The 25,968-nt window shown below is 38.6% G+C and overlaps 1 protein-coding gene across 1 annotated transcript in view; it reads left to right on the top strand.

The window, feature by feature from the left end:
• Positions 1 to 25,472, top strand: part of slc1a3a (solute carrier family 1 member 3a) — a 30,120-nt gene extending 4,648 nt beyond the window's left edge. The window contains exons 3-10 of the mRNA XM_066712187.1: positions 1,763 to 1,900; positions 10,682 to 10,886; positions 11,260 to 11,302; positions 14,188 to 14,459; positions 15,460 to 15,693; positions 16,401 to 16,595; positions 18,562 to 18,696; positions 23,194 to 25,472. Coding sequence (XP_066568284.1) covers positions 1,763 to 1,900; positions 10,682 to 10,886; positions 11,260 to 11,302; positions 14,188 to 14,459; positions 15,460 to 15,693; positions 16,401 to 16,595; positions 18,562 to 18,696; positions 23,194 to 23,404 — 1,433 coding nt within the window. The 3' untranslated portion in view covers positions 23,405 to 25,472. The remainder of the gene's footprint in view (positions 1 to 1,762; positions 1,901 to 10,681; positions 10,887 to 11,259; positions 11,303 to 14,187; positions 14,460 to 15,459; positions 15,694 to 16,400; positions 16,596 to 18,561; positions 18,697 to 23,193) is intronic.
• The last annotated feature ends 496 nt before the right edge of the window (positions 25,473 to 25,968 follow it).

Here is a 25,968-nt window from a genome sequence, read left to right as displayed (position 1 = left end):
AGACCTGGGTTAAAATATCATCATGCCTGAAACCCTAAAGTCTGTTAAACATGCCATATCCCTCCATATATACATGGCCCCCTATGTTGCTGTTTGCAGCTATATTTTTATTTTACTATTATCAATAATTCCTATGAGTCACAGACACATAGTTTCCTCATTGAAGTAACATCTTCAGTCAGCGGGTACAAACAAATATATATGCGGTCATCAAAATACTGTGAGATCACAAGTGTAAATAAAGACATAAAATTAAATTAAATACAACTCTGAAAGAATAATCCATGTAGTGAAACACATTTTCTTCTGATGCACTGCAACATCACAAGTTCCCGTCATTAACCCTGGACAATTTCCATGGGCTGTGGAAGTCTGTGAACAACAGACATTCCGGTGAGGAATCCTCTGACAGTGCTGACCCCTCTGATCGTGGTGCACAGAAGAGCTGCTCTTCCAGCTCCTTTAGCCATGGGTCAACAGTTCAGCCTCAGCTACGTTTGAAGGCATGTCCACATCTGCTCAGCACAAGAAGGGTTACTGGACTGCAGCCTAGGATACAGAGATGCTTTTGTGCCTCCTTCCCTGTGAAAAGGCACATGTGAGGTTTACTCTCATAACATAACTAGCCATCAATCTGAACGCTGCTGCGTTGACACTGAATGTACTTTCACTTTGTTGAATGCTGCCCCCCACCCCCAATTTTGTTCACCTTCCAAGGAGTCCTTCATCTGCATCAACACCCTCAGCAGCTCTTCTCACTTTGATTATTGAAACCAAATTATAATAATTATTCAGATTAAGAAAATGCCTATATATATGGGAGAGAAAATCTTGGAAAACATTTTCTTCATTTTCTAAAACATGACCTGTATATATATTTAAATCAGTAATTGTCAAATTCACTCTCCACACATTTTCTCTGAAGCTGTTTTTATTATTACCGGGCATGTGTCCTCGCATTTGCAACACCATCCATTGACCAATGACAAGCATGACAGTCTCCTAAACACTTTAAAATCAAAATTGTCCAGACTGTAAAACAATTCAGACATCGCCAGACAACCATGTAAATGTCTGTATTTCTGCAAAGGAAAAAAGCCTTGTACAGGAATGCATACAGACTTTTTAAAAAGATGTAGAATTTAGATTTAACTTTTTCTTTTTTTTTCCAATTATTGATTTTATTAAATGTGTTAAAATACAGATATTGTTAGTTCAAAATGGAACACAATGCTAAACTGATACTTTTGGGTCATATACTGGTCACCTTCACTTTATTTGTTTGGCATATGCATATCTTTATTTGTTTCTTGTTTCATTTAAAGCTTTTTTAATCCAGGCAAAATAAATATATAGAGTCATGGACAAATACCTTTCATATTTCATCACTTTCATATTTGTAGCATGTACAATTTCACAAAACTTGAAGGCCAATTGTCAAAAAAGTTGAAATGACACTGTTAATTGTGCATGTGTGATACTGATCAAATATTTTAAAATACTGCTTTAATATGAACGTAAAATGTATTAATACAATACAATAACAACAATTTAATAATAAAACACAACATCTCTATGAGGAAATACATCTTCCTCAAAATAGAAGAAAACACATCATGCAAACCTTTTTTTTGCATAAAAGGAAAAAATGCAAATATTTCCCTTCTCCTGCCTTTGGTAGCTAAATAAGTGGGTTTTTTTTTAAATAAATTGTAGGGTTGACTTGAATTTCTAAGGGTCTTTTTAAAATTTGTCATTTTAGGTATAATGCTTGGATTTGCTCTGCGGCCATACAAAATGTCGTACCGCGAAATGAAGTATTTCTCCTTCCCTGGGGAGCTGCTCATGCGCATGCTGCAGATGCTGGTCCTGCCCCTGCTGGTGTCCAGTCTGATCACAGGTAAGGGGCCCAATGGCTGCCACTTGGGGTTCAGCTCAGTCATGTTTCCAACCTGCTACACAGGGCACAGGGCACAGGGCACAGGACACAGGACACAGAGCACAGGGCACTCCCCCAGAGTGATCTGCAAGCAGCAAAGCAGTGCTCTGTTCTCATGTTCTGTGTGATTGTCCTACAGGTGATGTAATGGGTGTTAGGTAAGGGTTTCAAATTCACTTCACCCAGAAGTTTCACTTCAAATCCTTGTAAAGAAAGATTTTGTACATTGTTGGCGATCAAATGAGTGGCCAGAATTTGGTGTGTAGGTGTCCAGCAGAACTATGTGAACAGCAGGAAGTTAAAGTGATTTCAATTTCATAGCAGTATTCATTGATACATAATTGTTATTTTCCTCAGATATTCCACGTTCTCACTACCTGTGGACCGCTGTGTTGTAGTTTGGCACTGTGCAGTTCATCTGTGGCAGCTTTTCAAAGGCTGATAAAAATAGTTCAGCATTTTATACAGTTGGTTGGCTTCAGATTTGTCACTTGTCAGGCAGAGTATATCGGTTGTGTCAATATACAGGACCGATAGCCTTCTGCAACAGGTGTGCTTAGTCACAGGAGTCTTTCCTGTGTGATGGGATATCATGCTACATTTAAACAGAAATGTTTTTATGATCTGGGATGATTTGGGTTTTGAAATGTATATTTAACTCGGCTTTCTAGTATGTTTTAGTTACTGTTGCATCTTTGATTAAATCATTTTTAATAACTATGCGCTCTTATTGGTATAGATTCATATGATACATTGAAGGAGCTTTCAGATAATTATGCAACAGGCAGTCAGTGCGATCTTACAGCCTGTGTCTCTAGGAGAAACCCAATATCAATGATCTAAGGCCCACAGAAATGTATATGTTGGCACACATACATGTAAGCAGGCAATACATTTCCAGTTACTGAGTAATTGATCTCATTAATTACTTTAAACGAAAATATTCCAACATATTTATTACACATATCAGATTTCAAGGCGTATATTACAAAATCATAGTATTATAAAAATAGCAGATGTTTTTCTCTACGTCTGTTTTCTTTTGTGTTCACATAATGCAGAGGAGACATGACATAAACACATGAATGAAATGTTTATTTTTCTTAAAAGTAATCTGGGATTAAAATTGTTACAATACATTAATGACGTTAATAAAACAAAATTGAATATTTAAGATTTCAATTAAGAAATCTATTAGAAAATACTTCATTTAACATGGAAATTTGGGTGGTCATGTGATCAGCTAAGTGATTGAGCTGTTTTTAAGTGATAGTTAATGTGGCTATATATATATATATATATATATATATATATATATATATATATATATATATATATATATATATATATAAATATAATCACAATAAGCAACAAGTAAGGAGTTCCTCAAAAATAAATAGCCTTTACTATGGAGTACCAGAGCAAAAGAGCAGTAGAGATCTGACATTAGGTAGCACAGTACAGTTCCACACAAAACTGCACTGGGAATTTATTGTGACACCCACAGTACACGTGTGTGAAATACAATCCGTCAATCGTTCGATCTAAATTTCTATAAATACCCATATAGACAAACAAAGTGTTTCACTGCAATTTACACAATCAAAATTAAAATAAATAAAAAACCTAAAAAACTTTGGACCGAATTACATGACTTCAGGAGCAAGACGCGTACTCAGGTTTTACAAAGGAGTGAAAGGATTGCTCCTGATGTATCTCAGGAGAACATGTGACCAATATGCCCAGAAAAAGGGCCCTGAGTGTCAGACTGCCCCCGGAGATCCCTCATAAAACATGGGCAGTAGCAGCATGGGGGCCTGTAAGATTCACCACTCAGGGGACCGGGGCACACAGAGGTGAAACAGAGCAGCTGATAAACACACATGTGCGCAGGAACACAGCCCTGCGCTGCTCCTGTGTGGCCAAGGTGTGCACTTTGATCCGGGAGACCTTATGCCGCACTGGGGACTCAAAAGGTCACAGTTCATAGTGGCAAAACTGAGATACAGCTCTGGAAAACAAAAGGCTATTCATAGAGGAAAACTGAAAGGAAGATTTCTAATCAGTTCTTTAAAATGCCTTCTGCTAGCATTTCAAGGTGATTCAATTATGCCTTATGTTCACAAAGCAACTCAAAGGCAATCCTGAAACAGGCACTCAATTATCACGTGAAGGTACTTGTGTCATCATGTTTATATTTTCTAGTCACCTAATCTTAAGCCCTTCTTGTGAAGATTTTCTTTCTGACCAGTGAAAGTTGAGGGGCTGCTTCTCAATTCTGAGACCCTGTATAGCCACTACACTGTGGAAATGGGAAAATGCATTTGGAGACCCACTGAGCACATCTTCAGCTGAGCTAATATTGACACAGGTCGTTGCATCATCATTTATTTGTTGCTTATTTATTTTAAATATCAAATAACAATATAAGTATTATTCATGTAATTATATGACTGACTAATGTCAGATAACAGAAAATCAAATGCCTCCATATAATTACACATCGCAAAAATAACAATGAAATTTAAGCAATTCCTATAACATCTCAAACTTTATCAATGAAGTACATGATATCACAACACTTGACTTTGTTGTCTGTGTTTCTAACAAAAGTTTTTAATCTTTTTAATCTTGGCCACGATAGCTAATTCATACAGAAAAAAAAGCAGTTCTGCAACCAAGTGAAAACATAATCTTTCTGTACCTTTTGAACAGAAGTTCTCAGTTTTCAATCATGAGAACATTTTACAAACGTTTTTCGGTCATCTGTTATTAATTATAGGATATCTATTCAACTATAAAAGGAGTAAGAGCTAATGGAGTTTAATGCATTAACTGATGAATTGTTAAGTTGAATAAATGTTATTTTCAAATGGAAATAGACCACAGCATATTTTCAACTAGACATAGGGCTTTGGAAACGCTGTATGGCCTGGTAAAGGATATTCTTAACCTGTAAAAGTAAGATGTTTTCAATTCACCAAAAGGCAACCTAGTTAAGCATGCTAGTTATAAAGGGGATTTCCTGCTGTTTGGTGCAATGATTTATGAAGAAAAAAAAGAGAGGAAAAGAGAGAGGATAATGTTTATATATATATATACATATATTAATTAACTTGTATTAATCATTCCTAAAATCCATTGAAAGACAAAGGCACTTTCTTTATATAAGTAGCAGCATAGAAGCTATGTGAAGCTGCCACAGCCGCTATCCAAATCTCATGCGTGTTGTTATGCATCCATGCACACAAAGCTGGTTTTCACACTCTATGCAGACTCTGTTCTGGCGGTGTTCAGAAGATTCACCACAAGGTGTTTACTGGGTAGTCAAAGTCTGTCAAACACTGTTAAAGGTTATCCACAGATTGTAGTGGCACTTAAATACGTGAAAGCTGGATATGTTCCCGGTATTGGTTGGAAGCACTTAACTGAATGGGTTTCAAGACGTCCTGGTGTTAGCTAAAATCTATATCAAAAACACATCAAACGGAAATTGAACAATCTCTGTTCATAGTAGATCTAAGGGATACGTATTTCATAGGTTTCACAAAAAAGTCTCTAAAACAGTGTTAGAACTAATCTAATCTCAGTTTCAATTTCCAATATTCACCATCTCAGTGTTGACTATTTCATCTCCATTTTTAAAGGTGATCAATCTGATTACAGTTTAGCTACGTCTGCTTTTCCATTGTACAGCAATCCTTGAGGATTCGATAACTTCAGAATCTTCCTAGTTGATTAAGACTACAATCTCTCCTTAATCATGGCATTGGGGGACCCCAAAGGCTAGCCAAATCTTCCTTATCTATCCTTATTTTCTGGCAAGGTGGAGAGGAAGAAACAATGTTTGAGAATTTGAAATATAAAAGGGGCAAGAGAAGATGACGGTTGCAGGGATTATATATTTGACGGGACCATGCAGGTAGCAGGATTGTTCCGTGTGAAATTTTTTGCAGCTATTTTTCGGTGTCCCTTAGTTTCCAGTTTCTGGCAGTGGGACAGTCGTCTCTTTGTGCTCTGCTATTAAAATGCGGTAACTGGAGAAAAAAAAAGTCTTGGTCCGAGACTGTCAGCTGTTACTAATCATCCCTCGGTGGCTTGCTGTGAATCCCTTGCTCGCCTCTTCCTGCTGCTCTGCTTAGCACACATAAAGGAGATAAATTACCCTCTGGTTTTCCTTGAAAAAGCATATTGTTTGTGGCATTCCATTACAGAGAACAATGGCTGAGGGCACTGGATACACAAACGAATAGAGTTAACTGGCATACCTAGCTGGCCACACTGCACAGGATTGACCTAGCTGGTTTGAGTTACATCATTCTTTCCCAAAAGAGTGTACTGTAAAAAAAATGTTAGTGAAAGAGTAAACTAAATCACCACTGTGAAACCGTCCTGAAGTGCTGGTGTTCCTACCAGCTGTGGAAAGTAGGGCTAAAAGTTTGTTGTCATTTTCCCCCCCTTTTCAGCAAATGACTGCCTGTGTTGATACTCTATGGCTCCTCTTCTTTGTTCATTCACCCTTGTCTGCAGTCTTTGACACTAGAAGATGGCAAGCTGGGCCTGACAGTTGATTTTGGACTTCATGTCATTTCTATTGAGCTCCACACTGTGCCTGTCCAGTACAGAATGTCTTCAGAAGTTCAGGTTGATTTCCCAAAATTAAATACATTGAACAAAAACTAGAGGAGGATCCCCTGAGGATATGCAGTGTATTACCCAAAATTACCAAAACAATTATGCCATAGAACATACTGTATTATTATTTTCACTGAGTACACAGATTATCAATTAGTAATCATCCCATGGAAGTGACACACAACAATCTAATGTCACTCCATTTTGTAAGACACATGCTAGCAGCTGTTTGGGGAGGAACACATTCACAAACTTGTTTTTCAAACAAAACTGTGCATCAAGGCATATTTAACACATACACACCACATGGTTATGCAAATAAATGCAGGAACTAAGATCTTCAATGTAACAATATTTTATTTAATTCTTATTAGAGTGTAGGATTAGTTTGTCATAGTTCACGAAGGAGATGTCCTGAGAGAACAAGCACAGTGCACATGTGTAGCGCTGTCCAACACTTCAGGATGCAATGGTAACATTAGTTAGTTAAGTAGTGGATATTCCTTGATGTCTCCTACAACACGACTTATTTGAAAGACTTATACAGAAAAGCTAACCTTTTCCGGTGTCCAACAAGACCATTATCATAGCATGTCACAAATCTATATGGGTTTATGAGTGCATGTGCCAGAAACATTGTTTTAAACCCAGGTTGCTGATTTTTACAATAGCATTTCACGAATTAGACACTGGCTGATCTCTGATAAACAACTTGTTTGGTTTGTCTCTGAATGCTGAATGATGAACATGGTAGCGCATTACCTTTGAAAGAATATAGTCTGTATGAATTTATTGTATTACACGAAAAGTAAATGTTATTTGAATGTAGTGATGTCAAAAACAAGATAATAATAATGATAATAATAATAATAATAATAATAATAATAATAATAATAATAATAATAATAATAATAGGGATTTCTCTTTACACAGGTTTAACAAGTCTGTGTCTGCATATTCAGTGCCGCCAAATGATTTTGACTGCAGGCCAACGTTATAACAATATGTGAATGTTACTGTAAAACCCTACTTGACAGCTCATTGCAGGTGCGTCTCAGTATCTGAAAATTGTTCCTTATCTGAGCAGAGCCATCTTTGACAGATTTAGTCACACACACACTAGGAAGATATCAAAGTCTTTAGTTAACATTTTCAGTTTTCCAGTGCAACACATTAATTAATTAATTTGAGCCAATGGCAATCTCATGGCCTATGCATATGGTATCAGCACAGAGTGATACAGCCAGGAAGCACAAAAGGTAGCATTAGATTAAAGTATGTTAACCTGTTGTAGCTCTCTGCTAGCCAATCCAGATGAACACAACAGAGTTGTTGATCTTTTGGGTGAAAATGAATTGCCAACATTTGCTTTGTTTTCCATAACTTGAAAACAATTTGTAACCTTGGTCCAGTTCGTGCTTGCTCTACAACACTATGTAACAAAAGCCATGGCTTCTTGTAACAGACTGTGTCTCCAGGTTAATGGAAACTATGGTAAATAAGGTACGGAGCAGAGATTTTATGTTACATTCACAACTTCTTTAACAAATAGTATCCTGGTGCACCAAAAATATATTATGCTGTGCAGTTTTTGTATATAGGCCAGGGTACCACTGAGAGTAGTGACAGTTAGCTATGGTTGTGGTCCAGACATCAAAAATATATCAGGGAAGATGTGGACTTGGATGGGACAGGCGCAGCAAATAAATATGAGAAAAAGAGGCATCACCCAGTCTGGCTTATCAGGTGAAGGGGAGGTAAATCCATTGAAGCCATTCATGTTCAACCTCCCTGGAAAAACAGAGTCTGTGGTTAGAGAGGCTTCTGTTACAAAGAGACAGATTTGTACCTCAGTGACACGTCTTGGTTTCCAGTTTATGGAGTGATAGAGTGACATGTACTCTGGTCACACTGGACACCTGAGTTTCTATCTTGCGGAAGATTCAGAGAGGACCTGTTTGAACCCCCTACTTTGTACAAAAATATAGTTTTAGTTTCAAGATTTTACTTTGGTTGTAATTCAGTTATTCTGCCAAGGACCATGTAGTGGCTCTGTAAACTGGTATTTAAATGGTTGGGCTTCTTTTCTGTTCTTTAAACCTACTCCTTCACACAGAGATTCAAACCTTTTCTGTCTGTAGCACCTTTGTCTGATAAACATTGATGTAATGGTAACCCTGTGCCCTGAACACTCTCCAGAATCACTTGTTACAGCTTTATTTTGGGCACAGTATGACTGGTTCTCACTCGTTTAGGGATAAAAGGGATCCCCCCCACCCCTCCTTCTCCCTCTTATTGATTTTTTTTAAAACTGCCCCTTTTTCCCTTTAGCGTAATTTCTTTAGTCTTTGGGAGGAATTGCAGCCGCTTGGTTCGCGGTTTCCAGGGTGACAGAGAAGCGTTCTTGTTGTGGAGGATGGCAGTGGGACAAGTTTCCCAGGCCTGTCAGGGAACAGAAGGGAGGAAAGCGGAGCAGGGACGAATGGTATCAGTGCTGTGAGATCAGTGTGGGAGAAGGGGGCTACTTCGGGATTAAAGGAACACATACATCTCACGCAAACAATGGGAGCTTTGCTAACTGCCTCTGAATGAGAATAATGTGCGCATAATAGCTAGTGACACATTGAAAATACAGAGCTAACTTTATTGCTTCTCAATCCAGCTCATTGTCAGGGGCAGTTCTTTTCTACAACTGGCTTTTTTCTTTTTTTTATCTTTGTATTCGTTATATGACTTGTGATTTTAAAGGGAATGTTGTGCACCCCCCCACCCTCCCAAGCCAAAATAAACACAAAAGGATCAATTTCCCTTTTTATAGGGGAGTGGGGGGGAGGGGGTATTTTGTTAGTTACCTCCAAGAGGTCAAAGCTCAAAGTCAATTTCTCCTAAAGTTTCCAATTCCACAATGTGGGGTCATTGTCAGACTAGGAGAGATCCTGGTAATGTCTAAATTGCTTGGTAGATCTCAGTCTCTGTGCTTATCTTCTGCTAGTCCTTGTATTGTTCATTCCACCCAAGGCTACAATATATGTCTCTTCACATGTATATCCTATGGCCCATTTCTCTGCTTGGCCACCTACATGCAGTTATCAGTAGGACTGTGTTTGCTGTATTTAACTCACCATGGAACCTTTTTTTGAACTCCTGACCCTCCTACATGTTCACCAGTCAACCATACTTCATTGTCATTTCACTTTCTGTAGTTGCTCCAAAGAGGCATCAACATGTAATAATAATCATATTAATTCCCAAAGACTTCAAACTAGTCAGAAAACCTTTGGCTGTTATATACCATAGTTTGGCTGTACTAGTGCTTCTTTAAACTGTTTAGTTTGTCTTTATTGTGTGCTATCTTTGGAATTTTTCTAGGCTGTTATAGGTACTCAGAGATGGTAATTAATCCTACAACTGAGTATTTTTTTGAATGAAAGAAAACAGAATTCAGTATAATTGACCGAAGTCACACAGAAAGGTTCAGAGGTAGCTTGGGGTCATCCAGTGTGCTGTCCCCTTTTTGCACATTTCCTTTATATCAAATTAGTTGTTGGGCTTTTGAGCAACATCCTTAAACAAAGACTGAATCAACTTCAAGAAACTGCAACTTTCCATCAATTGTTTCTCCAATTTCAGTGCCACCCATGCAAGATTTATAATGTATATTCTTGGTACCTGCATGTTGCACTTTGCTTTTGCCAACATTACATTTAATGTTATGGTTCTTCATAAAACCAAATATGACGATGGCAGCCATAGTATTGGTTGGCTGATCCTCTGGTTTATAGGAATGGCTGTGGAAGTCTGTGGTGTAACCAGGTATATCTCCCCTTACCTATGGAAGACCCATAGAAAACATTGAGATTGAAAACATATATTGTATACCCTTTTTCTATCCCCATATACATTGGTTCAGGGACCACTATTTGTTGACTAAATGTACAGCAGTGCTTCAGGGACCCCAAGCCGAGCAACTGAGAAAAGGCTATAAAACCATAAATGAATGGGTAGCCATCAGAATTGGCAATGCACTTTGTTAGGCTTGTAGTAGATGCATTCATTGTTTCTTTGGTTTCCAACTGGGTGAAATATGGCATGTACCTCTTTGGTCAGGAATGGCGGCCCTGGACAGCAGAGCCTCTGGGAAGATGGGCATGCGTGCGGTTGTGTACTACATGACAACCACAATCATTGCCGTCTTCATTGGCATCATCATGGTGCTCATCATTCACCCGGGGAAGGGCTCCAAGGACGAGTTCACCCGGCAGTCAAAGATCGAGCAAGTCAGCCCTGCAGACGCCTTCCTTGATCTCATCAGGTACAGAGCTTCAGAGCCCATAGAGAGGGCCCCACTCACACACAAACACATGGGCCGTTCATGTCCCAACCAATCCATGTGTTGGGCGATATTATTACAATAAACCAGCAGGGCCTTTGCGAGAACGTTGCGAATTCTGATGTTTTTCCAACAACACTGCTTCCTGAAACTTATCCATGATCTCAAAGCCAGGTAAACATAGAAAACACATTAGATTATTCTGAAAGTGAGAGATTGGAAAAATTTAGATACAATATAGGAGCTTATGTGTTTGTTCGAATCCTGTTCCACTGGAAGATCAGTTGCAGTTTTATGTTCAAAGTCATTAGCAATGATGTAAACTGTCTGTTTTGTTATTGTTTTTTCATTTCAGAAATATGTTCCCTCCTAACCTGGTACAAGCCTGCACGCAACAGGTACATTTAAACTTATTTAAAATATACTTGTGTATACATGCAGTATAAATCAATGTCTTCTTTAATATTGTATCATTAAATAGCTCTTACAAAGAATTTAAACAACAGCATGTACACTATATTTCTGAATGTTTTTTGACATGCCTCCATCCATAACAGAGATCATGTGCAATACAGGGGCCAGTTGCATGAACATTGACTAAGTCTTTATCTTAGTATAATTATAAATAATGAAACAGTCTTTCCTTAGAGTGGGCTTACTTAGTCAATCACGCAATGCATTCTGGGAATTGTAAAACACTTGAAGAGAAAAATATGCAGGACCCTTCTCTAAAACAGCGACGATCCCATTTCAACGTAACTGAAAATCTGTCCTAGTTATTGGAATATAATGCAGAAAAAATATGGTCTGGTCTATAAAAGACATGAAGAAACAATGCAAAAATATGCTAAAATATTTCAGAGCAAACATTGTCATACTGGAGGACCTCCCTCAAAACTTAAAGGGACCACAGGATTGGTTCTTGAAATATATGGGGAGGAGTCTCAATGTTTTGGGGGATTGCAGATGGGCAGGAGAGCTGAGTGTGTGTGAGACAGTGGAAAGCTCTGCCTGTCAGCATCAGTGGTAGTGGCACCGTAGTCTCAGGCAAGCAGTTTAAAAAAGTTAGTCTTCTCACCCCCAGGTTAAGTCTTAGTCAGTCTTCATTTTTATGCAACTGTCTAACTTGCATTAGACTAGTCTAACTGTCAAATTAAGACTAGTTGAATGGTTAAGATTAGTCTAATATAGTTTTATGCAACCGGCCCCAGAGTTTGTCAGAATAAAACCCGAAAAACACATGGGTTGAAAAGTACTTTGTAAATCCCTGACAGTGAGAATCAAGATGTGTCCACCCTAAACAAGAGGAGGAGCATGTAGAAGATTCTACCAAATACACAATAAAGCTTTTATCTGCATAGAAATAGTAAAGCAAGTGATTGTATATTCCACTTTCCAGAACATCATCCAAAACAGCAATGAGACTTACAGTAGCATGCTGATCAGGAAGGAAAGGGACAGATAATCCAATAGTATTGAGGGGGTGCACTGTTGGGGTGAGGGCTGTGATGCTTACAGGCTGGAAATACAGTCAACAAGATGGATAATTCTTAGAACTGCTGGATCAAAGTTCAGAGATTTGGTTTGGGCAGAAACATTTTAAATACCATCATACTGAATTACACATGGTACCATGGAAACTGTTACCATTGCTCTCCTTGATTCAATCTTGCTTAGACTTGAGGGGACTATCTGAAACCCAGACGACTTTGATGGAAACATCACAAAACTAATGTCCTAACTTTGGGAAAAGGTATTGATTTGAATATTTTTTTAATCTGTTTCTAAGAAAAAAAATGTTGCTCCTCTGTTTCATATGCAAGATCTAACTAAAATCTTAAATTTATTTTAGTACTTCTCAGCTGTCTAATAGGGTTTATGAAAGAAGAAAGCATTGTGTGCAAGAGGCGTTAAGAGAATCCCCAAAACAAAACATTTTGTTGAAGGAAAACGCAATGTTCCCCACATATCCCCCTTGAGAATATGTCTCCTATATATTCATCATTAAAAAAATAATCCTATAGTGTTACAGACTTGTTACATTCAAAACCCTTGGCTTTTATTCTTTTCTAGCTGGGGACGTCTTTCAAAACTGGAATTACATGTTCTGAAAAAGCATTTGTGAGAATTATAACAATGCAGTAAACTTTCAAAAGACAGAGTAACAGAATCCTTTCAAAAGGGAACACTTTTTGTATTCATACAATAAAGGGTAGAGATATCAATAACAACATAAAACCCTGGAAAATCTGAAAATAATGAGGAGGCATTTAACACTGAGTAAAAACAGACCACTGTGTTATTAAGATGCTTAATGGAGGCTGCAACAGCAGGGAAGAAATTCTGTGTTATTTTCACTTTGCATTTTAATACAAGAGGTTGTAACTTAATGGCTGGTGGTCATATTTACTCCTCAATATTGGCAACAGAGCAATAGGGTTATAGTGGGATGGAGCATCCGGAAACTGGGCAGTTTGTGAGGTGGACTGCTGAGGCAGGACAATAAAGGGCAAGAAAAACAGGACACTGACAGCAGGGGACTAAACTGGGTTTCTGAATTCATAATCCAGATGGGACTGAAACAAAATGGTCATTCCCTTTCATGTCTTCAGCAATCAACATCTGTGTGAACTGGACAGTTTTGTTTTCTTCATGAGAACACCCAGTTCATGCTGTGATATCAGACACACAAGAAGTTCTATGGTTTTATTTCTTCAAAGTCTTGAACCATATCTTCCACACCTCCTCAGTTATTTCTCTAAATATTATTGGATAACAGGACCAACATTACTAACAAGAAACAAAAGTATTTTTCCATTCCTAATGCAAAAACTACTCAGAAGCTTGTATCAGAATTAAATAACCATTTACTTTACTAAGGTTTACTTGCAGAAGCCTGAATTCATGTTATTTAAAATAAATAAGTACCTCAAAATGTTAGTTAAAGTTATTTGTGGGTAATTCAGGTGGACCCAATATCCACAGTCCCATGAGGCCCAAACACATAAGGTTATGTTCTTTAAAATGTGAGGTAAAGCAACAGTTCAGGGTCTTCTGGGGTTCGCTCTGTCTCAGCTCTTTTGAACTGCATCGAACAGACTGAACATAATCTGTCCTAATCACCACTTGTCTCCAGGTTGTAGATTTGAAGTCCCATATAAAACCTGTGGGTCTGACGTTCTCCAGGACCAGGACTGATATTACATTGGGAATAACAACAACTGACATAGAACTTCCAGAACTGAGTCTGTGTCTTGACCAGTTGCCTTTGTTTCCATTCTAGTTCAAAACACAGTACGGGAAGAGAATCATCCATGTGAAAATGACCGTGAACGATACCCTGTTCAACCTCACCAACACCTCTCAGGAGATCCAGAGGGAGGAGGTCATCCCTGTCTCTGGCTCAGTTAATGGAGTGAATGCTCTGGGCCTGGTGGTGTTCTCCATGTGCTTTGGTCTTATCATTGGCAGTATGAAGGAGCAGGGCAGGGCTTTAAGAGAATTCTTTGAATCTTTCAACGAAGCCATCATGAGACTGGTCGCCATCATCATGTGGTAAGGGGTGGTTTTCTCTTGAGCCTAACTCATATTGAATCACACAATCTTTTGAGTGGGTCAGTTTCCCATTGTACAGAGAGCCTGAGCTTTAGTGCAGGATGTATCCATGGGTGAGGGCAGTGTGTGTGTTACCCTTAAAGGCTGAGAGTTGATATTTAATGGATAAGGCTATGCTGTTATACCTCTATATAAACCAAGAGTGTCCTGAGCTGTGACTTTTGACAGGACAAAAAATCTTCAGGGTGTAGTAACTTGAATAATCAACTTACTACACCACCCTACATCACCTTGCATAGCATTTTCTAATCAAAGAAGGAACAAACAGTTACTTATTGTCTGGAAGCTTGTGGTGGCAGTATGCACCTGGTATATAGTAGTAGAATCCCTATTTATTTCATTACTATGGTAATTTAAATGTTGCTGGCCTTTAATTTCTGTACCAACAAGGCTGAGTGTATATCTGGACAACAGGGCATTTAAACCACAAAGGGTTACATGTACCAAGAAATGCTTGTTGCAGCACTTTGCTACAACATTTGTGATTATGAGGTTTGAATCACAAATCACCTGCCAGTCATAGAATGGGTGTGTTTACTATTTCTCTAAATATGCTCAGAATAAGATGTACAGTCTATTGCTCCCAATGTTGTGGAAATCTTAAATTTAAAAAATGCAGGATGGATGATAGTTTTACCACTGCAGACTGCCATCTTTAAGATTGTGTTCTCAATCTTTGTTGCCAATCACCTTCCATATAGGAAAGCATAGATTACATTTTGAGGGAATTACTGGATTCAGATAAGATTAGACAAAGTGTACAACAGCCCACCACCGTATGAAACCAATTACCTGTAAGGCACTAGAAATTATATTCTGTTGAGATTAACTGGAAAGTGTAATCAAGCATTGTGTTGTTTTATTCATGTTGCCCTACAGCCAGTAATGAACAGCTCCATTTTAACCTCTAACCACTAACTTGCCCATCTCCCCTGTGTAGGTACGCCCCCCTGGGTATCCTGTTCTTGATTGCAGGGAAGATTGTGGAGATGGAGGATATAAGTATGATGGGAGGGCAGCTGGGAATGTACACCATAACAGTGATCATCGGCTTGCTCATTCATGGCGTTTTCGTCCTGCCCACCCTGTATTTCGTCATAACTCGCCGAAACCCATTTGTGTTTATCGCCGGGATCCTGCAGGCCCTCATCACCGCCTTGGGGACATCATCCAGGTACAAACAACATATCCTCCACCATAATATTATCCACCAAATGCAGGCCAGAGACCTGTGGCACGCAGAAAGAGTAGCCTTGTCAAAGATAGCATGGTGAACACAAGAAAGGGCCACTATGACTCCTCAGGACTTTCTCCACTTTCAGTCATATCTGATTGATAGCCATTCTTATGGAGCATGGTAGAAGCTATGATTAGTCTATTATTATTATTATTATTATTATTATTATTATTATTATTATTATTATTATTATTATTATTATTTCTTAGCAAACACTCTTGTCCAGGGCAACATACAAAATATAAGAGCAATACAAAGTGCAATAATACAGTGCAGTTCAAGGCATAATACATTTTACAAATTAAAATTTACACAAGTGTATACGAGAAGTCACTGTAAAGAGCTAAGGGAAAGGAGGCATAGGGGAAATCAAAATAAATACGAGTACTAGTAAAGCAAAGCAAGAAGTATTAGAAAACGATTAATTCCACAAAGCCAACTACCTCTCAAAAGCAAACTACCCATTTGATCGAAGATTATTTTGACAGACAGTTTCTACAAAGTTTGCCTACAAGGGAAATTTAACCCCTATGCCTTTCAAGAGCAAATATTTAAGTTGAAGCTGTACGTAAATTATCTGCAGTATTACGCAGGGACAGATTGGAAGCAAAAACAAGCAGTAAGTGTTCTAATGTTTCTTCCAGCTCGGCCACACTGCCCATCACATTCAAATGTCTGGAAGAAAATAACAAAGTGGATAAGCGCGTCACCCGATTCGTGCTGCCCGTGGGCGCCACCATCAACATGGATGGCACTGCCCTGTATGAGGCCCTGGCCGCCATCTTCATTGCTCAGGTTAATGGCATGGAAATGAACTTCGGGCAGATCATCACCATCAGGTAGGGAGCGTGGTTGGATGGCAAAAGAGTGGACACCTGTTTGTATCACTTACTCTATCATTTGCCAATTTGTAGAGTTTTATCTGAACAGAAGACACCAGAGAATTAATTCGAATGGAAGGTTTTTCCAAACCGGAATTCCAGAAATTCCACCATAAACGTTTGCAATGACAAATTGTCTTTTTAGCGGTACAGCATAGTAATGCACAGTACAAACATGATGATACTATTTCAGTAGTATTAGAAGGTACCACATAAGGGAGCATCCTGTAGAATTTTTACTTACACTGAAAGCAAATCAAATGTATGTATGCTAATGGTATGAAAAGCTGGTTAAAATGCAAATGTTTCCTATTTTCTATTTTTAAGGGCACACAAGGTGGTATTGTATCTTTGCACGTTTTATTCATATACTTAAAAAAAAAAAAAGTCCTGTAATATTTTAACTGTACGTTTCATAATATATATATATATACACTCACCTAAAGGATTATTAGGAACACCTGTTCAATTTCTCATTAATGCAATTATCTAACCAACCAATCACATGGCAGTTGCTTCAATGCATTTAGGGGTGTGGTCCTGGTCAAGACAATCTCCTGAACTCCAAACTGAATGTCTGAATGGGAAAGAAAGGTGATTTAAGCAATTTTGAGCGTGGCATGGTTGTTGGTGCCAGACGGGCCGGTCTGAGTATTTCACAATCTGCTCAGTTACTGGGATTTTCACGCACAACCATTTCTAGGGTTTACAAAGAATGGTGTGAAAAGGGAAAAACATCCAGTATGCGTCAGTCCTGTGGGCGAAAATGCCTTGTTGATGCTAGAGGTCAGAGGAGAATGGGCCGACTGATTCAAGCTGATAGAAGAGCAACTTTGACTGAAATAATCACTCGTTACAACCGAGGTATGCAGCAAAGCATTTGTGAAGCCACAACACCTACAACCTTGAGGCGGATGGGCTACAACAGCAGAAGACCCCACCGGGTACCACTCATCTCCACTACAAATAGGAAAAAGAGGCTACAATTTGCACAAGCTCACCAAAATTGGACAGTTGAAGACTGGAAAAATGTTGCCTGGTCTGATGAGTCTCAATTTCTGTTGAGACATTCAGATGGTAGAGTCAGAATTTGGCGTAAACAGAATGAGAACATGGATCCATCATGCCTTGTTACCACTGTGCAGGCTGGTGGTGGTGGTGTAATGGTGTGGGGGATGTTTTCTTGGCACACTTTAGGCCCCTTAGTGCCAATTGGGCATCGTTTAAATGCCACGGCCTACCTGAGCATTGTTTCTGACCATGTCCATCCCTTTATGACCACCATGTACCCATCCTCTGATGGCTACTTCCAGCAGGATAATGCACCATGTCACAAAGGTCGAATCATTTCAAATTGGTTTCTTGAACATGACAATGAGTTCACTGTACTAAACTGGCCCCCACAGTCACCAGATCTCAACCCAATAGAGCATCTTTGGGATGTGGTGGAACGGGAGCTTCGTGCCCTGGATGTGCATCCCACAAATCTCCATCAACTGCAAGATGCTATCCTATCAATATGGGCCAACATTTCTAAAGAATGCTTTCAGCACCTTGTTGAATCAATGCCACGTAGAATTAAGGCAGTTCTGAAGGCGAAAGGGGGTCAAACACAGTATTAGTATGGTGTTCCTAATAATCCTTTAGGTGAGAGTATATTACATTCGTGAATCACATTCGTCTTCCTTTTTTCAAAAATTATATAATTTTTGTCTACACATACCACAAACATTTTGTGACTGTTTGTATAAGGTATATGAACATCCAATTGTCCTTCTTGTCAGGGACTTATTATACATGTCTAGAAACTCGCTACACTACTGTGGCTGTTTATGACGGCGGTAGTAGTTACATGGATTCTACAAAGACAGTATTTATAAATATATATATATAGTAAATGTGTACGATTAATCATTTTTTACAGCATCACTGCAACAGCTGCCAGTATTGGAGCTGCTGGAATCCCCCAGGCTGGACTCGTTACCATGGTGATTGTGTTGACCTCTGTGGGTCTGCCCACTGATGACATCACTCTCATTATTGCAGTAGATTGGTTCCTGTGAGTACTCTTTACATTGTATTTTAAATCACACCTTTAAATCCTTCTGAAATCCAGCCCAGCAACAGCAGTATGTGGAAATATCTGTAAAACTGTCCAGTCATGACCCATCTATAATAAGTAGAATTGTAGTGTCAGCCACAGTGAATTTAATGGTGGGCCACTGTGTGTCTATGCATCTGAAGACTGACTCCCACATGCTAAGCCTTGTTCATTGTCTAGCACAAATTGTACACAGGTTCATAATTACTATATCACTGGAGGAAGAGGTGCAGTACAACAAAAATGTAACAAGTCTTAATATTTGTATAAGAAACAACAACAAACAAATCCATTCATTTCCACAGAGAGTGAGTTTTTGTTCACAATTGTATGCATGCTGTTAATGTCTACAAAAAATGTATTATTATTTGCAATTAGCAGCTGTACATGAAGGAAGGTAGGTGTTTTAGCGTGAGGGAGGTGTTTCAACACATTCAGGTTATTCTGTGATTCAAGGGTACGCTATTTCCCTTTCCAAAGAGAGTATTATATACAAAATACAATTCTACTTCATTCAGTAACTGAAAAACACCCAAAGAAACGCTGAGGGCGAAACAGTCAACACATAGAGGAGTTATGTGTGATTAAATTAGGGGTATTACAATAATTGCTCCTGCAATCTCAAACTTAAACTTTATTGTTCCACTTCTACCTTTCTGGGGCAGAAAACCACCATACATTTTCAAACTTCTTTTAAGATTGCAATTTAAACAAAGTATTCTTTCAACAAGGCCGTAAAATAACTTCTATGCCAAAACTTTGCAGGAGAGTTAAACTTGAATGGTAGTTAGGAGTGTGCTGGTTAGTTATAGTCTACTTTTAAACATAACCCATATTAACATAACCTGAATGACACACTTCTTACACAACCCCAGAGTCCTGTTCTATATATTTATTTCTTCTGCACATCTTGTACTTGATTTTAACACACAAAAATAATTAACTGGCCCACTTCTATTGTTTCAATTAAAATCCTCCCTATCTCTCCAGAAAACTAATTAGAAAAACCCCCAAGCTCTGCTAAACAATGACAGAACCCCAAATAGAAAAGCATAAGATCACAGATGGAGCTGCATATTAAAACAATAAAAAACAATACTTTTCTGTCACAATCATATCTGCATTCATACTGGTATTGAAGCCATCTGTTTTAGCTTCAGACACAGTTACAGATTACGCTTGTCTGGACAATACATTGGAACTGGGTGTGTTTGGCTGGCGGGGGGGGCTAACAGTTATATGGGTGTATTGTCTGTACAAACATATGAAAGGTTGAAAAACATCAGGCCTTTCAGCTCATCTAACTTATCTGGTAGGAATAGAGCATTGAGCTAAGACTTTCATCCAGCAATGTATTGAAAGATTCCAGAAAAAAAGACAAAAAGAGAGACAGTTGCAGTTTTAAAATATCACAGGGGATTCAAGAAGTCAATCAGAATCAGTTTCACATCTACCAATGGTTTTGAAGTGCACAAGAGGGTGATTTAATGAAGGGATGTATGGGTTGTTAATGCACTAGTAGCATACAGCTTCACCTGACTTCTTGGCCTAGTCAGGTGACCACACTCTGTGAGTCGGCCCCTTGCCAGGTCTCTCTTGGGTCTCCTTGTCAGGGCAGATCAGTGATTGGCAGCCTGGGCCAGCGTATCATAAGACTAGCAGGGCCAGTGCCTGGAAAAGGTTCACCGCTGTTCTATTGTGAAAATATGAGGTTGCCATATGACTCTTACTGAGTATTTCATACATAAAATATTTTAGTAACTGCAATATACTATTGCTTAGCTGTTATTTGAGTCAGAGCAAACAAAAATAGTTTGTTTCTTGTTGTGGGATGTCAGTTAATTCATAGTTGCTTCACTTGAAGTGCACGTTTGATTGATAGGTCTTTCACAATGTTACACTTTGATGGGAGGGTTAGTTAATGCCTGTTTACTGTTTTCTTAATCAATCAGTTACACTGTCCACAATATTTGATATGCTGGCTGATATATTTTCATGCCTTTTGGACAGCTATACTTGTTTAATGTTTTTATCGATTTTTCCGAAGTGTTGAATTTAATTTGAAATATGAGTTTACGTCAACGGGTTCTTTATTGAGTGAAGCAAAGTCTTTCCATTAGTGAAATGTAATCTCCAATAATTATCGGGAATACTGGAAATATGAAAACAGAGTTGTTTTCGATGAAAAATCAGGGATCTCTGTCAGTTTTCCAAACTATTTCTGTGAAATAGTTTGTAAAGAAGCCCAATACAATCTGATAACAGACTGATTTCCTGATGAAAGGACAGCCACCGTCCTGCCGTTCCCATCACTTGGAGGTTTTTTTTTTCTCATCAGTGAAAACATGCAGGGGAATTGAATTCCCCTTGAAGGAAATTGAGCCTTTTGTAAAGAGGTACAAAAGGCACCTTGTTTGACGAGTGGGAACTCTGACCTGTCAGGTTAGGGTGGGGGCTTGTGTTTCACTCTCCAGCCAGAGGGCAGAAACACAAATTCTCAGGCGATGCAGAGAGCAGCAACAGGCTCCTGGGATAGGAGGAGGAACATTTCAGGCCTGTTAAAGCTTGTACAGGGATTGATTTCAAGGCCATGAGAATGAATGATGATAAAAATGCACATAGGCACAGGAAAAATGTAAAGTGAAGGTTATCAGCCAGAATACTCCTTTCTGTGCTGAGCATCAGTGTGATATTAAGAATAGGGAGAGTTGGGGGCAGGAGAAAATAACTAATCCCTACAGAAATGTATATATATATATATATATATATATATACAGTGGGGGGAAAAAGTATTTGATCCCCTGCTGATTTTGTACGTTTGCCCACTAACAAAGAAATGATCAGTCTATAATTTTAATGGTAGGTATATTTTAACAGTGAGAGACAGAATAACAACAACAAAATCCAGAAAAACGCATTTAAAAAAAGTTATAAATTGATTTGCATGTTAATGAGGGAAATAAGTATTTGACCCCTTCGACTTAGTACTTGGTGGCAAAACCCTTGTTGGCAATCACAGAGGTCAGACGTTTCTTGTAGTTGGCCACCAGGTTTGCACACATCTCAGGAGGGATTTTGTCCCACTCCTCTTTGCAGATCCCCTCCAAGTCATTAAGGTTTCGAGGCTGACGTTTGGCAACTCGAACCTTCAGCTCCCTCCACAGATTTTCTATGGGATTAAGGTCTGGAGACTGGCTAGGCCACTCCAGGACCTTAATGTGCTTCTTCTTGAGCCACTCCTTTGTTGCCTTGGCTGTGTGTTTTGGGTCATTGTCATGCTGGAATACCCATCCACGACCCATTTTCAATGCCCTGGCTGAGGGAAGGAGGTTCTCACCCAAGATTTGACGGTACATGGCCCCGTCCATCGTCCCTTTGATGCGGTGCAGTTGTCCTGTCCCCTTAGCAGAAAAACACCCCCAAAGCATAATGTTTCCACCTCCATGTTTGACGGTGGGGATGGTGTTCTTGGGGTCATTCCTCCTCCTCCAAACACGGCAAGTTGAGTTGATGCCAAAGAGCTCGATTTTGGTCTCATCTGACCACAACACTTTCACCCAGTTCTCCTCTGAATCATTCAGATGTTCGTTGGCAAACTTCAGACGGCCTGTACATGTGCTTTCTTGAGCAGGGGGACCTTGCGGGCGCTGCAGGATTTCAGTCCTTCACGGCGTAGTGTGTTACCAATTGTTTTCTTGGTGACTATGGTCCCAGCTGCCTTGAGATCATTAACAAGATCCTCCCGTGTAGTTCTGGGCTGATTCCTCACCGTTCTCATGATCACTGAAACTCCACGAGGTGAGATCTTGCATGGAGCCCCAGACCAAGGGAGACTGACAGTTATTTTGTGTTTCTTCCATTTGTGAATAATCGCACCAACTGTTGTCACCTTCTCACCAAGCTGCTTGGCGATGGTCTTATAGCCCATTCCAGCCTTGTGTAGGTCTACAATCTTGTCCCTGACATCCTTGGACAGCTCTTTGGTCTTGGCCATGGTGGAGAGTTTGGAATCTGATTGTTTGATTGCTTCTGTGGACAGGTGTCTTTTATACAGGTAACGAGCTGAGATTAGGAGCACTCCCTTTAAGAGAGTGTTCCTAATCTCAGCTCGTTACCTGTATAAAAGACACCTGGGAGCCAGAAATCTTGCTGATTGATAGGGGATCAAATACTTATTTCCCTCATTAACATGCAAATCAATTTACAACTTTTTTGAAATGCGTTTTTCTGGATTTTGTTGTTGTTATTCTGTCTCTCACTGTTAAAATACACCTACCATTACAATTATAGACTGATCATTTCTTTGTCAGTGGGCAAACGTACAAAATCAGCAGGGGATCAAATACTTTTTTCCCTCACTGTATATATATATATAATAATAAAAACAATCAAACCTGGTCAGAGATAACATAACTATGAAACAGAGATAAGCAAAATGTGTTGTGTTTCTTACAGGGACCGCCTGCGCACCACCACCAATGTGCTGGGTGACTCTATCGGGGCGGGCATTGTGGAGTACCTGTCCCGGCATGAGCTGCAGTCCAAGGATGCCGAGATGGGAAACTCAGTGGTAGAGGAGAATGAGATGAAGAAGCCTTACCAGCTGATATCACAGGAGAATGAGTATGAGAACGAGAAACCTCTAGACAGCGAAACCAAGATGTAGTGTCCGTGTGGCATCTGTTCTTCTGTGGGGAGAAAGGGGGGGATTTTATCTTTGGAAACATTACAGGTGTCTGAGATTTTCCCAATCTCTGCTGGAGTTTTTCTTTGTTTTTGTTTTGTTTTACTCTTGAGTCTTATTCCTGATACAGAAAAAAAAAAAAAAAAAAAAAACATTATGTAACTGTGTCTTACACAGATACAAGAGAGGGAAACATATTATACCATTTTACATTGAAAACATAAGGCATTAAAAACAACTCCTGTACAACCCTGACCACTGTTACTATCATAGTCCATGAAAGGGTTTGTACAGTCAAAACTCCATTTGGTAGATTCTTCTTATTAAGTCTTCTAGTTTATTGATAAATTTGCTAAGTGTACTAGTTTCAGAGGAGAGATTTATTTGGTTGTTGTTACTGTTTTGTCTTTCTACCATTTAATAAGGGTTTTTCTTTAGAAACAATGTACCAACTGTATCATATAAGGATAGTGTTAAGTGCCATTTTTGTCTTCAGAGGTGATGTTTCAATATAAAAGAATTCCTTTTGTGCATTTTGCAAAATTAAAAGGAATCATTTAATAAAGATTTTTAAAAATGTCAGGAATATTTACATTTTTTTCAGTTCTTGCCCGATTTTGCTATGGCGAATGACATCTTACTGGATTTGTGGCTTTTGGGGTTAAACTTTGGTGATGTTGACATTTTTATTTGAATGCTGCAGTGGGTATCATTCTTGCATTATATATATATAAGAAAATGTGCTTTGGCTTAGGGGAAGGGTCCCACTTACAGGGAAAATAGGAGGTACTGGAGGAAGGTTGAAAAGGGTGGAGTTGGGAGGGAGGAAAAAATATTTTAAAGGGTAATGGGGTGGTTTGCTTGATGATTCAATGTGTGTGCTAAGCCTTTTCCTTGTTGTATATCCATTGAAAAATGAGTGGCATTAAAGTGTCCTGCCCAGGCCAGGGTAACCACTGGAATTGAAGTCTGCTGACACAGTTCGAGACAGTTCACAGTTTGAACTTTCTGTACTGTACACTGGAAGTCTTAAAACTACAGGCCTATATCGTTCCACTCCTTTGGGTCCAACATAAATGACTAAAGCGATAAAAAAAGATGTACAAATTTTCCTGAATGTGATGAACTTCAAGCATGTGAACTGTCCATATGCTGTAACTCAGAGACTGGGCTGTTGTCGTCTCAGTTAATGGAGTCCCTGTTAGGCACTGAACAAGAGTTCTACCTTTGGGTAAGCTTTATAAAATAAAGTTTCCTTTATACATTTGAAAAAGTTTAATTTTGATTGAAGTATTTTGTTTTTGTTGTTATCGTTGTTGTTGAGTAAGAAGGCTACAATTTACCTATGACAATTGTGCACTGTGCTTTGACTAAAGTCACTTACTGCTAAGAAGTACAGATGCGTATTCCATTGACACAAAAATATTCATTTAACTAATATTCAGTCTTCGGATTTGAGCATTTAAAAAAAAAAAACATTTGTCAAATTTATTGAATTTTGGGTTTGTTTTATTTTGTATGTTAGCATAGGTAAACTGTGCCTTCTAACATCAATGGCTCCAATTTTAAAATTTGAAATAGATTTCCATTAATGACAATTTTTTTTTATTTTGCTAACAGACGCTGTAGAATGTAGGAATGTGTTTCCAACAAATTTATAAATAGAATGATGTAGATAATTATGTACATTAACTGTAGAAATTTGGAATAAAGGTTTATTTGTTGAACTATACTGTAAAATTGCTGCAAAGACATGATCTCTATTTTGATAAGTGGACGGGCTACCTGTCCAACAAATCATTTGACACAAACAAAATTGTAGCACAATGTGTTATGATTGTAAAAGAACTAACTCTATTGGAAACTGTGATTTTTTTTTTTTTTGTGCTTGGTATTTGCTGTTGGGCCTGTGTGTAAATGCAGCACTTGTGGTTTGATATACAAAAAATATATAAAAAAATAAAAAATTACATAAAATTAGATTTGTCTCCAGTAAATATAGTTTTAAATAAAAAATAAAAATGAAAAAACAAACAAACACAGTACCGTGTTCAGAATGGCCTTTTGTCTTTCTTGGAGTTGCACATGTTTACTGCTGCATTCTGGTGTCCTTAATTTTACCTTTCCTTCCATACATACATTTTAAGTAATCTCTTGACTGAAGTAGGCTTTGTGCAGTACATCTAAAACAAATAACACATAACAGCAAGTGTTTTGGTGATTGTAGTGTTGGTCGCATCAGTCTTAAAACCAATCAGCTGAGACGAATGCAGAGTAAAAAATATATTTAGCAAGCCAGTGGGATAGTAGCCAATCAAACTATATATATATACAAGATATAGAAGATGTGTATGTATATATATATCTATTTATGTATATATATATGAGCTAAGTAAATTATATGTTAATAATGAATAATTTAATGAAAGGTCCTTCTGTTCTGTAGATTATGCAAGGATGTGTAGTTGCAATTACGATGGTATTTTACATTACCGTAGGCCATTGTGCAAGGGACATGAACACTGTAATGCCCCGTCGCATGAGCT

Source organism: Amia ocellicauda, chromosome 8 (genome assembly GCF_036373705.1).
Source record: "Amia ocellicauda isolate fAmiCal2 chromosome 8, fAmiCal2.hap1, whole genome shotgun sequence".
Lineage (NCBI taxonomy): Eukaryota > Metazoa > Chordata > Actinopteri > Amiiformes > Amiidae > Amia > Amia ocellicauda.
Note: the sequence above shows the minus strand (reverse complement) of the source record. Positions and strands in the feature narration are given on the sequence as shown.